Consider the following 18,767-nt stretch of genomic DNA (forward strand, 5'->3'; position numbering starts at 1 on the left):
TGTTCAATCTAATCTCATAATTGGAGAAATTGAATGTTCTGATTTTAGTAGTATTAGGATTTGACTCTTCTAGTTATAAACATTACAATCCAGACTCCTGTCACTTTACTTACCTCTATAAGCTCAAATCCTATTTTAACCATCAGTATAACATTAAATGAATTCCAGTTCATTTTGTGAAACACATATTATTTTAGCAAATGAGCCAGTTAATGGAACACAGAAATCTTCTTATGTTGTACAAATATCACGAAACTCTAAGTATGATTCCTATAAGAGCATTTGACCTATTGCTCATTTTCTCAATTTTCTCCATTAAATATTTTCTTTCAGAATCAAAATCAAATTACTTGCCCTTGGTTTAAAATCCTTTAAAAAAAAATAAATAAATAAAAATAAAATAAAATAAAATCCTTTCTTGACCTATATTTTATGAAATTTTTTCTTATCTTAATCATTTTCTCTGGTATAAGTTTTCATTTATTTATGTTTTCTGTTATTATTAACATTTATTCTTTTCCATCTATTTTTACCTGGAAAAATGATATTAACAGACCGTTTCCTTTCAGAGAGCTTTTTAAATGGACCAACAAAAGAAATGTTGAGCAAGAAAGAATGCTACAGTTGCTCAGAATTTAGGCAGGGGATCATGGTTCATCTATTCTGCAGTGTATCTTCCATTTATATTCCCTTTGTGTAAACTGTAAAGATAATATGCCTAAAGAGCCTCTTGCCTGTGCACCACATCTTGTGTGTCCTCTTCAATGCAGAAACCCAATAATCCCATCTCTAGATCATTTAAAATGACAATTTTTTCTATGTGTTGTATAGTCTCTTAATAATTTACTCTAAAATAATAGTATTCATTCAATGTGGCAAATCCTGAATAATAAACTTCTAGGAGACTAATAGCACAATTGATCTGGCTAGTCATGACTTAATTTTTAGATGTTAAAAGTTTTAGGGTCAAGCGAAGTACAGTAAAAAATATTTTGCAATCAAAGCAAATCTTGCACGTTTTGTTTTTTTAAGTTCTGTAGTAGGTGTTAACATTCTGGCAGAAATTTTCATATTATTTTTCATAAGCTAAAAGCAGTTTTTGCAATGGATAATTGCTAATCTTGACCAGAAATAGCCTTTATCACCAAAGGGAATGCTACATAATGAAAAAATCTTGTAATTTTTAAGTCGATGAAGACCATTAAATTTATGTCTCAGTTATTATGCTGGGTTTTTTCCCCAGCATAATCACCAGCATTTTATTAATGAAACACTGTGCTAATGGCTATTATAACTTGTTTTATAAAACTGGTGATAGAACATTTACTTTACATATTATTCATTTGAAAAGTTTTCATTGAATTGTTACATATCTCATGAATTATAATTTACATCTTGCTAACTCAACAAAGGTGAAGAATTTTAGTTTTCTTTAACTCTCCCACACTGCTATATGCATAGTAAACATTCAATAAACATTTAATGATTATTTTGAAAGAGTTTTATATCACAAATTTACTGTTTAATGCAAATGTTTTGTTTTGGTTCATTTTGTTTTCTGGTTTTATTGAGGTATGTTTGACAAATAAAATTTATATCTATTTGAGATGTATAACATGATGTTTTGATGTATGTATACACTGTGAAATGATTACTGCAAGTAAACTAGTTAACATACCCATCACCTCACATAGTTAACATTTTCCTTTTTTCCCCATTCTTTTTTTTTTTTTTTTTTTTTTTTGGTGAGAACCATTAAGATCTACTGTCCTAGCAAATTTCAACCATATAACACAGTATTATTATTCATAATCATCATGTTATATAATAGCTCTTCAGATTTATTCATTACACATGACTAAAGCTTTGGGCCCTTTGACCAATATTTCTCTATTTTCCCTTCTTCATCCCTACCAGCCCTTGGTAAACACCACTCTGCTCTTTCCTTCTATGAGGTTGACTTTTTAGATCCCACATAGAAGTAAAATCATGAAGTATTTGTCTTTCCATGTCTTCCTTTTTTCACTTAGCACAATGTCTTTCAAGTTCATTCATGTTTTTTGCAAATGACAGGATTCTCTTCTTTTTTAAGGGTAACTGATATTCTATTGTATATTTATACCACATTTTCTTAATCCATTCATCCATCTACAGACACATAAGTTATTTTCATATTTTGGCTATTATGAATAATGTTTAATGGAGGTCTTTTATGGCAAGCTAGACTATGTAAGTTTTTTTATATAAATCTAGATTTTTATAAATAAATATATTTAAAAGTATCTCAGAATCAGTCATTATAAGGAACTCCTAGGCAAGGTTTAAAATATTCACATGCAATTAACTAGCAGTTGTCTCAGAATTACATAGTTAGCTTGTACATATATGAGGGGGAAAATACTAATGCCAAATTTGATTTCTTATTCTTATTAACAAAATAAGTGTATGTCTTATCAAACTAAATTTTTATAAACTTATAAATTTGAAACTTAGAATGTGTTTGAAGAATAATTAGTAGAAACGAGTTTGTCAACAATCAATTTTTAAATTTTTGTAAGTGAAACAATATGTCAGATTCAAAAAAGGGAACAGGATTTAGATTTGGTTTTCACTCCTGAATCTCAGGACCGGTGTCCGTGTGTGTGTGTATGTGTGTGTGTGTGTGTTAGGGGTATAAACCAGAAAATAAATGTAGGGTTTTGTAGGTCACAGTTTTTCTTTTTAAATAACATACTGCCCTCTCCACCCCAGGAATAAAACAAAACAAAACACCCTTTTCAAATTTGCTTTGAATTCAAGTAGTAAGGCAAGCGCTGGCAATTTATTATTAATTATGTAACTGTTAAATGATCCTTTAAGCGACATCTATGTTCTTAAGAATTGAGAACAAGACCCAGCCAAGTCCAAGGAATATTTAGAAGAGTTTTGTATCTATCCAAAAGACCAAAGATGGACATAAGTCTGCAGATAATGTTTGCCTTGGAGCTTCTAGTTCTTCTGTGTGTTTTGCCATTCTGCTTAACCATTACTTTGCTTAATGATTGCTCTACTGGCATCTCTGGACAGGGGAGAGAGAAAAGACTAAGAATACAAAGATTCACTTTGATTACTTTATTTTTTAAGAGTCTTGAGTGAAGGAAAATCAAAACCATAATTATGGCTGGGAGAGTTTCTTTGATTTCTTTGGTCTTTTAATTAACCAAGTTATTGTGCTCTGTCTTAGCTTAATATGGATAATTGGAACTCAACTGTACCTTGCAAGGAAGATATTTGGGGCTAGATTAGAAAAGGGGACAATTCTTTTAGATAATTATAAGGTAAGCTAACACTATTTTTTCAAGAATCCTACTATTAGGGGTAGTTGCCCCAAACAGATTTTACTGGTTGTTGGTTTGTTTTTAGATAAAAATGTGGCTATCTGTGAATCTATTCTAAAATCTTCTGAAGGTACAGGAGGATCATCAATAAATTTACTTTCATTTATGTCCAGAATATCTCAGTTACTACTAATGAGGTCACCAGATCACTTAGATCATGATTTTTTGTTTTGAAAAAAAAAAAGAAGAAAAAAAAGTAAAATTTCAGTAATCTAATTTTAGTATAAAATAAGAGAAACCAAAGTTTTAAATTTCATTCAAATATTAATGTTTAAAATGCTCAGTTTTCTTGGAGAAAGAAATTTTTTTTTGCCTTTGCTGCCACCTCATGGTTAAGGTAGTAATTAGAATGATACTTAAGGGGCTTATAAAAATATATATGAGGGAAAAAAAAAGTAAAAAATGAGAAGTCACACTAAATATGAGCTTTGTTTTACTCGTGTAGTAACTTCCTCTCTTTGTTCTGTAATCTAAATTTAAAGCTGTATCTTTGACCTCCCAATTTTATTCTAGTAGGAATACATCATGGTTTTTTTGTTGCCTTTTTCACCTTTCTTAATAGCTTTTGAACTAGATAATTCTATGATATCACTGTTCTTTTTTAATGTGAAATAATATTCCCACCATAGGCACCATGTTTATACCAAAGCTCTGCTGCCCAGCAGCTGTGAGGCTGCAGCAAATTACTTAACTTCCCCATGTCTCAGTTTCCTCAGACATGAAATAGAAATAATAACCTCTCCCTATTTCCTAGGGTTGATGTGGAAATTAATTAAGATGATATATTTAAATGTCTTGTTGTTGACCCTAGCAACCACTCACTATCACATATGTCATATTTTCAATAAATCTAGTGTTAGGAACTTAGTGAATATGGGGTTAGATATACATTGATTGGTAGATCAATTAGGTGGGTTTTTTAAAAAATATTTTAAATTTATTTGACGGAGAGACACAGCAAGAGAGGGAACACAAGCAGGTAGAGTGAGAGAGGGAGAAACAGGCTCTCCACCGAACAGGGAGCCTGATGCGGGTCTCCATCCCAGGACCTGGGGATTGTGACCTAAGCCGAAGGCAGATGCCTAACAACTGAGCCACACAGGCATCCCAGATCAATTAGTTTTATAGATTTAAATTTAACTTGAAAAGAGCAAAAAATTCTAAAAAGCATTTATGTTCAATTTAATGTAATATAAATCTCCAGTATTGCTCTCTACCTATCCAATGGAATTCATAAAACTCACTTGGATGTCTATTAAATCATTAAGAGCCATAGATGAAGAGCTTCACATGTCAACTAGAGATGACCTTCAGACATTAGTTTTCCAAAAGAAATAGGTCCTTTTCTTTCTCAACTAGCTCCATTTGTTTTATTTCCTCTGGCAGGAATGCAATTCATTGCACGGAGAATATGTTGGACGAGCTTGTGGCCACGATCACCCCTATGTACCAGATGTCCTGTTTTGGTCAGTGATCCTGTTCTTCTCCACAGTACTCTGTCAGCCACCCTGAAGCAGTTCAAGACTAGCCGCTATTTTCCAACCAAGGTACTTCGACTAGAATATTCCTGATCCAAACATAAACCCACATAAAGCATGTTATAGAGTCATGTGTGTGTTAAAACAAAAGAAACTGCAATTGCTGCCATCAGAAGAGCTACTAACAGGCCGTGTGTGTGTGTGTGTTGTGTATGTGTGTGTGTGTGTGTATGTGTGAGAGAAGGAGCTGCCAGCTTAGGAGTGGGATACGGCGGGGAGAGGTGAAGAGAAAGCATTTTGTGATACAGGTGCTAGGACAGCACATGCCCTCTGGGCTTTTACGCCAACTTCAGATCCCTGCAAAAAACTCCCACTCTCCAAGTACACTTTGGAAATCAGAAGCACACACTGCATGACTGACTGTCACTTTCTTGCCCAGTGAACAGTGGGAACTATTCCAGCCTGACAGATACCTCATAGGAGCCACTGTTACATTCTCTAATTGGGAAAGCCCCTGCAAGACTCATTGGAACACTATTCTCTTTTTCGTTTTTAAAGTGTCAGTCCCTCCCCCTAACCCACCACGTTTGCATCTGCATATTTGGAGAGGAAAGTAAACAGAGAAACAGCTTAGTTCAATATTTAACACTGCAAAGTAACACCTATAATGTCTTACTCAGCCAAAAAAAAAAAAAAAGAAAAAAAAAGAAAAAGAAAAGAAACAAGAAAACAAGCTTTTTAGGGATGAGCTAAAGATTATGATCAAAATTCTACTCTAAGAAAATGTTGTAAGAACTGTTTCTTCTTGAGAAAACTTCTGTTTTTGTCACCTCTCCCTTCCCTAAGGTGAAAGATTAATTCCTTCCCCTGCAAAGCTCAGTTTGTTTGATACAATTTTTTTTTTTTTTGTAAATTGAAACAATAATCTCCTGCATTTTGTGTGGGTGTATGTGTCATAAAGTCATCCTAATAGAAGCCATACCTTGTTGTTGATCGTAATAAGGATTTTTTTCTCGAAGATGGCTTTATAAATGGAAAATGGCTTTAAAAACTGGTATACACTTTTCAATTTTTTTTAATTTTTATTAACGTATAATGTATTATTAGCACCAGGAGTACAGATCTGTGAATCGTCAGGCTTACACACTTCACAGCACTCACCATAGCACATACCCTCCCCAATGTGGCACACACTTATCTTGATGAGCACTGAGTAATACACAGAATTGCTGAACCCACTATATTGTATGCCTGAAACTAATATAACACTATATGTTAACTACACTGGAATTAAAATTTGTAAAAAGGGAAAAAATACCTGACTTACACAGAATAACTTTTAAATTTTCCCACTTTGTTGTACACAGTCTCTCCTGCCCTACTCAACTTCCCAGATAAACTAGCCGAAATATTATGCTTCTTCACTATAAATAGATACTTTTATTGTGCTTTAGGTTTATCATATTAAAATGTTACCTGCGGAAGAAAGAATACTAAAATTCAGCCAGATTCTAGCCATGCGATCTTATTCTGTGTTGTAAATACTCACACACTTGAGCTCGTAGTAAACTTACATTTTAAATACTGAAAATAGCTCAATCACCATTGTAGCTATTATATACTGCCTCATTCCAGAAAGCTTAAGTGCATATCCATCTTAGTAACAGAATACATAAATAGATATTCAGGGTCTGACAGAACTAATGGTAATATTATAGTAAGTATAAAATATCATATTAAGATATTATGTCATAAAGGTGACTATAAATTGTGATTCTGGATTATGGTTCTTAAGTATTTCTTACTATTTATAGTTCTTTAAGTGACAAGCGTTTTCATTATTTTTAGGTTCGATCCATAGTGAGTGACTTTGCTGTCTTTCTCACAATTCTGTGTATGGTTTTAATTGACTATGCCATTGGGATCCCGTCTCCAAAACTACAAGTACCAAGTGTTTTCAAGGTGAAGTTATCATAGCATATATAATCTATTTCACCATCTCTAGGCCTTATCTTCATTTAGATGATGGCTATAATCCTAGTACTTGAGGTTTTCATGAAAATACAAGGGAATACAGATTGACGGACATTCAGTAAAATGCCCATATGACTAAAAATTTTGGTCTTATATTAAAAAGGAAAAAAATGAAAATGGAATCTAGACACCTACTTGAAAAAAAATTTCTGTCCATTTTTCCAGTAGGAATATCCATATATAGCACTCCTGAAAGATAAGGAAACATTTTGAAACTTAAGGAAAATGCATTATCTTGATGCAAAATTGCACAGTGGTTGAGGCTTTGAAAAAGAGATAAAATTAGGTCTGGAATAGTATTCTGACCATGTTACGAAGTATGTAACCTTGGGTCGGTTACTTAACCTCTTTGAGCCTTGTTTTCTCACCTGTCAAAAAGGGCCAGGAGGTTCTCAAAGAATGTCAAAAATGAATTCCTCCGGGGCTCATCTCAGACACCAGCAATGTTTAGAACCATTCCCAGAGCTCCTGATATCACCAAGTGTCTTTTGCCATTTTTCCCATAATGGCCTGTGAACCCATCTAAATTAGAGTTTATACACAGTTGTCAATGTGCTGTTTATAAATGTAAATAAATTTGCCAACTGTAAATGGTAAATATTAATATTATTTTATATACTATAGGTATTGATCGAAAACATAGATTTGGGGGCCAATCTGTCAGAGTTTAAATTCTGTTTCCACCTCTTACTACCCTTGGGACCTTGGGCAATTTACTGGACCTCGCTCTGCCTCAGTTTTATTATCTGGACCTTTCCTAGAGAGTTGTGAAGAAAAAAAAATGAGTTAAAATATTTAAAGTTAGACTGGTGCCTTGTACCTTATAAATGGTTTATAAATATGACTATTATTGTTAGATGTAGCTCACTTAGCATATCAATTTATAATTAGGGCTTTCCTATTAGCATCTGTAGGATTTAATTCGATTAGGTATTCATTAATCCAGCTACTAATGATATACATCGTTTTATTTCTTGCAGCCTACCAGAGATGATCGTGGCTGGTTTGTTACACCTTTAGGTCCAAATCCATGGTGGACAGTAATAGCTGCCATAATCCCAGCTCTGCTTTGTACTATTCTTATTTTTATGGACCAACAGATTACAGCTGTCATCATCAACAGAAAAGAGCATAAACTAAAGGTATATTTTAACATCTATTTTAATGTAAATCATTGTGCCCTAACCAACATTGATTGATGTTTATTTTACTTTACCTGTATTCTCTAGTCGTTTGTACAGGGAAACATTAAGATAATGTTTTCAGGTTTGTAATTTTTATTGTCTATAATCAAGATGTTTTGTCTCGCAATGAGCTTAAAATGAACTAAATTTTTACTTTTTAATTAATGTATTTATTGCACTTGGCTGAGCCTAAACTCTGAAATCTTATTTCCAAGGCTTAAAATAATACACTTTGCTGAGATTGTAACTTTCTTTACCATATTTAAAATATTTTAATGAAATAACAGTCTGTTCTGGTGAAGGGCAGCTTTACCAATTTGTCTTGCATATGTGATTCCTCTACTTCTCTATTTGACCCTAAGTATGCCTCTTAGATTGCATTCATTATTGAAATAAATTACATCTTCAGGTATTTCTCATTTGATGTAGTTACTCATCTGTCCATAATGTCTATGACAACAAAAACCAGCCATAGATGTTATAGTTTGTAGGTGATATCTTTGTTGAGTTTTATTACAGATTTCAATGACTATTTTTATAAACTAAGAGAATGAATATGGATGTATCTTACTTGTTGTACTCTGACCCTGCCATTTTGCAATTGTGAATAATCAAAGTTGTTCACAGGTGTGCAACATTTCTGAGATATTTAGTGTGAACATTATCACAGGAATACATTAAATGAAATCAATGATATCCATGAATGGTCAAAAATAATCTAAATCAGGGACACCTGAGTGGACCAGGTCATGATCCCCGGGTCTTGGGATGAAGTTCCACTTTGGGAAATCCCTGCTCAGCAGGGAGCCTGCTTCTCCCTCTGCCTGCCACTCTCCCTGCTTGTGCTCTCTCTCTGACAAATAAATAAATAAAATCTTTTAAAAATAATCCAAATCAAACCTTGTAAACATGCACAATTAATCAAATTGTTTTGTTCTGGTATCATGAGATAATTCCCAGCTATCTTCATATACTCTTCAAACTCTAGGAAAAGGCTCCTTGTCAGAGCAACAGAAATCATGCTTTATAGAATTTTATAAGTATGTTTGTCAGAAGCATTAAACAATCTCTGATTGAACTATTTGGTGGAAAACAGTAATGGCATTATCATAAGAAAGCAACAATTATTTCTAATAAATCTTACTAAAAAGGAATTTTATGTATATATGGGAGGAGAATGTGTGTCTATACGAAAGCTGTGTTCTTCATTCTCTTTGTAGACAGTACTTCAAGTGCTCAGAACGTTTTCTAAAAGGATTAGTTCAATTCACTTTTGCTTTTATTAAATAATTCTTAATTATGTAGAATTTAAGAAACAAAACAAATGAGTAAAGGGAAAGAGAGAAGGGGGCGCCTGGGTGGCTCAGTCGGTTAAGTATCTGCCTTGGCTCTGGTCATGATCTCAGGGTCCTGGGATCGAGTCCTGCACTGGGCTCCCTGCTCAGCGGGGAGCCTGCTTCTCTCTCTGCCTGCCATTCGCTTTGCACCTGCTTGTGCTCTCTCTCTCTCTCTCCCTGTCCAAAAAAAAAAAAAAAAAAAAAAGAGAGAGAGAGAGAGAGCGAGAGCACCAAACCAAGAGACATACTTTTAACTGTAGAGAACAAACTGTTGGTTACCAGAGGGGAGATGGGTGGGAGTTGGGTGAACTAGATGATGGGGATTAAGGAGGGCACTTCTTGCGATGAGCACAGGGTGTTGTACGGAGGTGTGGAATCACTAAATTGTATACCTGCAACTAATGTGACACTGTATGTTAACAAGCTGAGATTTAAATAAAAACTTTTTTAAAAAGGTAGCTTTAAAAAAATATCTAAAAAAGTCATAGTAAGTAGATAAGTGGTGTACTAGTATATGGTTAACAACCAGTTCTCTGCATTTAAAGGAGAGGGACCCTGATTTATAATTTATAATGTTTGCTGATTTTCGTAGTGTGAATATTCCCACCATGGACCATTTCATGTTACCAATGTGATATCAATTGGCAGGAAAAAATTTTGAAAAGTAAATAATTGGTTCTTATAAGCCTATATGAGCTGAATTTAAAACTACCCCATTTAATACTGGAAACTTAGAGTGATGTACAGCCCTCGAAACAAGAAACTCAGATTCCCAAGTTTAATAGCCCACTTATTTAATAACAATTATTTAAAAATATTCACAGCCTTTCCAAAGTTCTAAGTCAACAAATATGCCATGTTTCTCCCTTTACATATCATGTAGAATAGCTAAAATACCATAAAACATCTAAAAGTGGTCTTTTCAAGTACTTGCATTTGTAGAATTAAATGTAGCATTAAAGCATTTAATATTTTTGTCACTGAAATAAACTTGAGTTTGTATAACTAAAATATATTACATGATTTGTAATTAATTTTTTATTGTACAAATAAATGGGCAATCAAAAGATTTATATTTTGTCCCTTAATAGGCTGGATCTAGTAAACAATAGAGCAAGTGATTTAATCATTAGTTCTGCTATATTGCCATGAGTAGAATTAATTTTTTTAAAAAGATTTTTATTTATTTATTTGACAGAGAGAAAGATCACAAGTAGAGAGAGAGGCAGGCAGAGAGAGAGGAGGAAGCAGGCTCCCTGCTGAGCAGAGAGCCTGATGCGGGGCTCGATCCCAGGACCCTGGGATCATGACCTGAGCCAAAGGTAGAGGCTTTAACCCACTGAGCCACCCAGGCGTCCCAGAATTAATCTTTTTTAAAAAAGGTTTATTTATTTATTTGAGGGATGGAGGATGGAGGGGCAGAGGGAAAGGGAGAGAGAGTTTTAAGCAGATTCCCCATTGAGCCTGACTGGGACAGGGGGTCCCCAGGGTCTTGATCTTATGACTCTGAGATCATGACCCGAGCCAAAACCAAAAGTCGGACACTCAATCAACTGTGCCACCCAGGTGCCCCAAGAATTAATCTTTCCTTGGTCACTGTAAATCTGAACACTCCATCCTCCTCCTTAGATGTGGATATTGGCAAAGCAAATTCTTTCCAGTGAAGACATATTTTATCTACACCAAACACTTTTTAAATTTTTTTGCCTATAACCATTGTCCTCTGTAAGCTTCAGTATAGTGCATTCTGCTGCTGCTGTTTTTCCTGCTAACAACAACAAAAGATCACCTTCTCAGAACAGTCTTGACTCAGAGTAACGGTTTGTTCCATAGCCGCTCTCCCCACCTGTTGCTTCACTGAAATGTTTGCATAGTCCCCTGGCTTTGACTTGAACCACATTGTCAGGAAAAGATACGTGTTTCTTGAGTATATCCCCAGACCACAAGTTAACCACATTTTCAGCTTTTTTTTTTTTTTTAGTCACTTAAAAACCCATTTTTGCCTTGGTTGGATCATGACTTGAAATAGTTCAATGAATTGTGTTTTCTGGTTTCTGTAGATGACCCTACATCATGTATCTTAGTCTGTATTGTACATCCAAGTCACCTTGGAATTCATCATTTTGATGTCTTCCAAACTTACATTTTCCCTTTTTCTTCACTTTTTATTTTTACCAAAGCAGTACTTGTTTTCCTGTAGAGCATTTTTTCATGCCATTAAAAATGTTTTTTTTTTTTTTTAATCATTTGAGAGTGTTACTACATACACAGTAAAGCTGTATTGAGCTGAAGAAGTTGGCCCAACTCGCCAAGTGACTTTCTCCTCCCTCAGAATGAAGAAGCTCAAATTAGCAAAATTCCAGTTCACTGCACCTCATGATCTTTTGGGTCATTCAAGAGTGAAAGAAGCTGTAAATACAAAAATTTGAGAAAGCAAGTTCTCATCTATATTGTATATAGGTATAGATCTATACTCTAGCATTTTTTGTTTTCTTATCTCAAGAAGTTTGATAGGCATAGGTTACTTGACTCCCTTTGAAAAGCATTAGAAATAACTGCTTTTTTTTAAAAAAAAAAAAAAGCACATTCTCCAAAAGTAGAAAGAAAGATATTATCTTACAGAAAAGAAAGTTTCTGTTAAACTACAACTGTGGGCTTTTCTACATGTTTCTGTAGACAGTTCAGGCTTCTTTTGACATCATTTTTAATAAACAGCAATACAATCTCAGATCACTTGAGTAAATGAATGCGTTTGCAACATTCATTTGGCACCACATTCTCTTGATGATTATGGCATTTGATATGTTCTTTTTTGCCCTCTTTGTCAGCCTGGTTCTTCATGTCAATCTATAGTCTTTTATGTGGTTAACTTGACAGATGCAGGAAATTGCTGCCAAGCTTTGAAATGAATTTTTTCAGCAGTGGCATCTGGGTATCAGATGGTCCTCTTGGCTGGCCTCTTGTCTTGCTGCATGTTGGTTTTAGTGGGGTCTGGTGTAGTATCACCTGTTGCTATGCTCCCTTTTCCTCCCATATGTCCATTTCCTGTGATTCATGGATGAAAGTGAGAATAAAAGCTCTGATTCTGTCTTTATTTCAGAAAAAAAATCTACAGAAATATGTTCAAAGGTACAGAGTTCTCTCTCTGACAAAGGGACACTTCCCCTTGGCTGTCATGCCTATCAGCTAATAATTTGGGTACAAAGACCAAATTTTAAGATATTTAATGAAAGGCAAGAAGGATGATGATGATTAATTAGTGGAAGTGCCAGAACTGCTTTATTTCTTTGATTCACATGAAATTAAGATGCTCCCATTGCTGTCCAACGTAATCAGGGGGAAATTGTGTTTTTGTTTTTATTAGATGCGTGTATTGTACAAAGCTAGCTTTCTAAATTTAAAAATGAAATTATTTACTCGGAAACCATTATTTTGTCTGCTTCCTGCAATCCAGAAGCTCACTGTTTATATTTTATTGTCTTTTTTAAACATTAGATAAGAGCTGTAGGAAATCACTATCATGAAGAAGGCCTTCCTTCTATTATTAAGCCCTAGTGAGCATGGATCCTGGGAAAGTCCAGGGTGTGCTAAAAGGACAAGCCAGACCCTCCAAGCCCCTTGTCCTCTGCCTTCCCCTGATGCTTATCACATGGCTGTTAGCTAGTCTTCCATTCTTTCTTAGCAATACCATAACTTTGCAAAACAGCCCAGGGGGCACCATTCACATCACCGGTTAAGATAGCTCCTTTAAAGGGACCAAAATTTGTATTCTATTCTATGCAGCCACATCTTCCAAATTGTTTATTTGAAAGGACTAGATGGTCGCAGTGTAGCCCTCGTGAAGCTTCTTCTTAAGCCATTTTGCTGGCTTTCTCGTCCCACTCTCCAGCTCTTAGTAATAAAAATCTTTGCTGAGTTACTTGCAAAAAGGAGTTTCTAGAGTCCTATTGACGAGGGAATTTGCAGTTAGTCATGCTGGCGAAGCCAAGCCGAGGAAGGCCACTACTGAATTGGTGACAACACAGGAGGAAAAGGTCCTGTTGTGCATATCTGCTATTTTGTCTTCGTTGTCTCCTGTGCTTCTGTCATTCGGCAGGGGTAAATGCCGAAAGGACAGGAAGTACGCTGACTTTAAGAGTGTTTTTCTTAATCAAACAATTAACGAAACAAAATAACAGAAAGAAAACACTATCATGACAAATATGCGACAAATGCTCAGGATGTTTCACATTCTAGGCTTTATGAGAGAATCATAGTAACTAGGAAATTCTTGCAGTTTGATAGAACTGCCTGTAAAAAAAATCAGAATTATTATTCCTTTAGAAGGATTGGTAATTTCTGCTCATATTCATAATAACAAATATAACGGCTATATTTATTTTAAATTATACTTATTAAATCTGATTCTGAAAGGTGTTTTAATGAAGCTTATTCCCCTCTAAAAAAGCCAATCTGTACCTTATTGATTGCTTATTGTGTGCCAATGATTGTGTTAAAAAGTATTGGAAATACTGAGACATTATATGCTACGTTACCTGCCCTTAAGAAATACATCTTTTTATTGAGGAGTCTTGAGACAAATGAGAACAAATAAGAATTTATTGTTCAATTGCCAGAATATAATAGTCCCTAACATTTACTGAGTGCTTGGTATATATCAGACATTGTTCTGAATAATTTTCAAAATTAAATTATTTAATTCTCACAACAACCCAATGAAGTGACACCTGTTATCACCATCATCCTTTTTCAGATAGGGAAACAGAGGCACAAGAGGTCACATGATTTGCTCAAGGTCATTGGTTGAGCCAGCATTTGATCCCAGGCCACCTATCTCCAGAACCTAAGCCCTTAACCACTGTGTTATACACTACCTCTCATGAAGTCAGTCGTTATGAGTTGAAATGTAAAACAGGCCAAGCCATTTGCTACCCTGGAGGCTTTCCACTGACGATTTCCTATGGGAGGTGGTGGTGAAGGGAGAGGCACACGCTGTTTGCCCTTCAGCTTCTTTCCTGGGAGCCCTCGGCCACTCACCATGTCTCCCTTCCTTGCATCTCCCCTCCACATGCCCTCTGCACCTGTTTTTTCTCAATTATGTTTCTTGCCTGGTCCTAGAAAGCACTGAAGTCAGTGAGAGTGGAGTAGGATCACAGAGAGACAGAAAACACAAAAACTTTCATTTTAGGGAGAGGCCAAATTTTTCTAGTGTTGAAACTGAAACAAATGAGAGCTAGATAGAGAGAAAGAGCTGTATCAGGATAAAAACAGGAAGCTTAGATTCCATGGTATTATTTTTCCCAGTAAGACTTTGAGACACCCACCATTGACACAAAAGAGGGCAATTGGAAACACCGTGTTTGAGAAGAGTTTCTCTTTAGGAGGTCTGATATGAAGGGCTTCTTGAGTATTGTCAGGAAGTGGTTTACTTACTTTGTTTTCTCTTTGTTTTCTCCCTGATGCCTGGTACATGGTGTTCAGTAATTTTTTGTATGAATAAAGGATGAATGAGTAGCTATATGAATTGTAAGTTAACTTGGCCATTTAAGGAAACCAAGCAAAGTGACTGTATTTAATAATGACTTTAATTATCCAACAGAAATAGAATGGAAACTAATGTAATATTAACCCAGACGTACATTAAACCTATTAAAGTAGGTTGAAGTTACTATAATCATAATTGTAATAGGAACATCTGCAACTTTTCCTTAAGTGGATTATATATTTTCAGACTGTTACTTTTTTATCTTTAATTTATTTTGCATTTTAGAATCAGTTGTCTAAGACTCAAGATAGTATCTCTTTTCTATTCTTACTGTTCCATGGTGGTGGTGTCATTTGTCTCTATACTAAATTCAGTTCCTATGAGAATCCTCTTTTCTTTCTTTTAACAGAAAGGTTGTGGGTACCATCTGGATCTATTGATGGTGGCTGTCATGCTTGGGGTGTGCTCCATCATGGGCCTGCCGTGGTTTGTGGCTGCCACTGTCCTGTCCATCACTCATGTCAACAGCTTAAAACTGGAATCAGAATGTTCAGCTCCAGGAGAACAGCCCAAGTTTCTTGGCATTCGGGAGCAAAGGGTTACTGGGCTTATGATTTTCATTCTTATGGGTTCATCAGTCTTTATGACCAGTATTCTGAAGGTAATGAAATCTGCCTTTATGAAGTTAAAAGAAGGCGGAATATATTTATTATTGTTTAAGAAATTTCATTTGAATCAAAGCCATCAATTTGCAAATACTGTATGGCATGTGACAAAAGTGATGAATTTCTTTACCATGTTTATATAACTTCTTAACAGGGGAAGTTATGTGCTGTGTTTTGGAAACCTTAAATACCGAAGAAATTTGGCTTGGCAAAGTAAATGTGATGTGTAAATTATTACTGTAATTTTGAAATAGTTACTAGGTTATGGGGAGAAGTCACTCATTATTTCTAACTCATTCTTGACCTGAATTCACTGCAGGCCCATATGAAATAAAGTCTCCATTTTCGTGTCAGCTGTATTTGCAATTAACATTACCTAGTATAAGATAGAGGTGCAGAGATGAGCCATGTAATAGTCATGGCCACATATGCAGTTTTGTATATTAAATGTTTCATGAAACTACTGCATGGTTATCACCATTGTATAACCTTATTTTCTTTACATTTAAAATAATTGAGTCCATTTTGAAGAGCATTAAAGAGTAGTTATTTGTCATAGAATTTTGACAGGTATTACCAAGGTTATGTCAATTGTATTCTAACTTATAACTCATTTTAGTTGTCTATAATTTGAAAGTCCTAATGGAATGATTTAATCAGTTATATAGGTTAACTTAAAATTGATCATTTATGTAAGTACGTTTTCAAGAATTTATTTCTATGTTATATAAGTACAGAGCTACAATTATGCCGAACTATTCCAATAAAAAGAGAAAAACTGAACAGTCCACGTTTGCAAATGTCTTGCATAATATCAGAACATCTAGATGTTAGCTCCATTATTCATCTTTAATCCAAATATCTTACCATTCTGGAACAAAATTCAAATTCCCCTTAAGTAGTATAATAGTAATAGTTAATATTTATTCTTTATTATGTATTTTATATGCCCTTTTATAGGTTATGACCTATTAAATACTCATAACAACGCTATTATTACCATCCTTTTTTAGATACACACATGAAAACTAAGGCACAAAGAGCTTAAGTAACTTACCTAAGGTTATGCAGCTAAAAAGTGTTAGAGCTAGGATTTGAACCTGGGACTTCTGGCTCTGCCTTATGTTGCCTCTAAAATATTTTATTTTTCTGTGTTTTTCTTTGGTAAGTGAAAAATAGCATGACCAGTTATATGAAAATAACTTGTATCTTTTCTCCAATTGTTCTTTTACAGTTTATTCCCATGCCAGTGCTATATGGAGTGTTTCTTTATATGGGTGCTTCATCTCTAAAGGGAATTCAGGTAAATTGCTTGCAGTAAACCATTCACATCTGTGATGACCTATCTTAAGTCTATTGATGCTAAATCATGTGATAGCTAAGAAAATGACATCATCTGAGGAGCAGCTTTCACACCACCGTTAAATTTCTTCACAATGGTTCATAATTTTAAGGTACTTTTGATTACCATAAGTTATATTAAACTGTATAAGGTTTAGACTGTACAAACCTCTTGGAAAACTAATAATAGTACATTTCAAAAATATCCAAATGCTTTTAATCTTTGATACTGTAATCGTGTGTATGGGACAGAAAAGAAGAACTGTATGTACAAAGATGTTCATTGTAACACATACTATCAAAATATTGGAAATAACCCAATTATCCATCAGCAGTAAAATAATTAAGTGGTCTATGTTACAGTCACTTAAGATTGGTAATTATGATGGCCATAAAAGGAACATGGTAAAAAGGCTTATGGCTTAATGCAGAGCAAAAAAATAGGAAAACATGCTGTACCTACCCTATAGGTTTATAAAGCTGTGAGTATGAATGAATCAAAAGGGAAGGTAGAGAAATAAAAACAGTTATTAAATTAGTGAGATCCTGGGTGATTTTCTTCCTTTTATGTTTGTTTTTCTATTACTAGAATGATTATATTTACAGAATTCTTTTTAAAAATTAAATTAAAAATATATAGGGTAAGGCAATTTCAAGATGTAAAGGGAAGCTTATTACTTGTTTAGATAAGTATTAGTTGCATACAGTTGTATTAATTTTCTATTAGCAAATTATATGACAATTTATAACAAACTACAATTAACTTAGTGACTTTTAAACAATGAACATTTATTATTTCACAATTTGTGTGGGTCATGAATTTGGGAACAGATTAGCCGGGTGGTTCTGGCTCAAGATGTCTCTTGTAGTTGCTGTTGGGATGTGAGGCTGCAGCCATCGGAAAGCTTGACTAGGACTGAAGGACCTCTGTCCAAGATGGCTTACCACACAGCCCTGGGAAAAGGCATTGATTCCTCTGTGGCTGTTGGTAGGAGGCCTCAGTTTTTTGCTAGATAGGCTCTCCATAGGACACTTAAGTACTCTCATGACCAGGAAGCTGACTTCCATCAGAGTGAGCAATGTGAGAAGAGTGAAGGTGAAGTCACTGTGCCTTTTGACTTAGTCTCCAAAGTTACATATGGTCACTTCCACGTTTGTTTGTTTGTTTGTTTGTTTGCTAGAAGTGAGTCATTATGTCCAGCTTGCACACATAGAGGGAAGTTAGACTCCATCTCTGGAAGAGAATATTACTGAAGAATTTGTGTACACATTTTAAAATGACCACAATTGTATTCTAGTTCTTTGCGGAGGAAGTTGGCAAATTATTCATGCTCGCGATACCACAGTGGTTTGAATAGTGTTTCCCCAGTCATGTCCACCTGCAATCTCGGTATGTGACATTATTTGGAAAAAGGGCTTTTGAGGATGGATTAGTTATGAGGCTCAATATGAGCTCATCATCCAACATTTGGGGTGAACCCTAAATCCAATGACAAGGATCCTTACAAGAAGAGAAGACTCAGGGAAGAAAGCCACATGAAGAAAGAGGGAGATTTCTACTTAAATTTGCCTTGGAAAAATCTTGTCTTATGACTTAAAACATTGATCTAAAATACTCAAGTTTTCTTCAAAGGGGACTAATTTTAAGCATTATTTATTGTGAAGTATAGTTTATTTTTTGTTGACCAAAGGGAAAGCAAACTGCTGCTTTTTCTAAGACACAGCTAGTCTCATTGCTGTTCAAAGATGTGAAAGAAAAAGTCACCCGACTACTATGAATTTGTCAAATTAACCCATGTGAAGTGGAGCACAGGGCGCTGGATGGCAAGCTGTGGTTCAAGGATAGACTAGAAGAGAAATTGAAAT

General features: G+C 34.8%; 1 protein-coding gene across 1 annotated transcript in view; it reads left to right on the top strand.

Annotated features, from left to right (window-relative positions):
- The window catches only part of SLC4A10 (solute carrier family 4 member 10), a 419,861-nt gene that overhangs the window by 376,419 nt on the left and 24,675 nt on the right, over positions 1 to 18,767 (top strand). Inside the window, 6 exon segments of the mRNA XM_032355736.1 lie at positions 4,764 to 4,866; positions 4,869 to 4,924; positions 6,704 to 6,817; positions 7,870 to 8,031; positions 15,305 to 15,556; positions 16,795 to 16,863. Coding sequence (XP_032211627.1) covers positions 4,764 to 4,866; positions 4,869 to 4,924; positions 6,704 to 6,817; positions 7,870 to 8,031; positions 15,305 to 15,556; positions 16,795 to 16,863 — 756 coding nt within the window.

This window comes from Mustela erminea, chromosome 8 (assembly GCF_009829155.1).
Source record: "Mustela erminea isolate mMusErm1 chromosome 8, mMusErm1.Pri, whole genome shotgun sequence".
In the NCBI taxonomy this organism is placed as follows: Eukaryota; Metazoa; Chordata; class Mammalia; order Carnivora; family Mustelidae; genus Mustela; species Mustela erminea.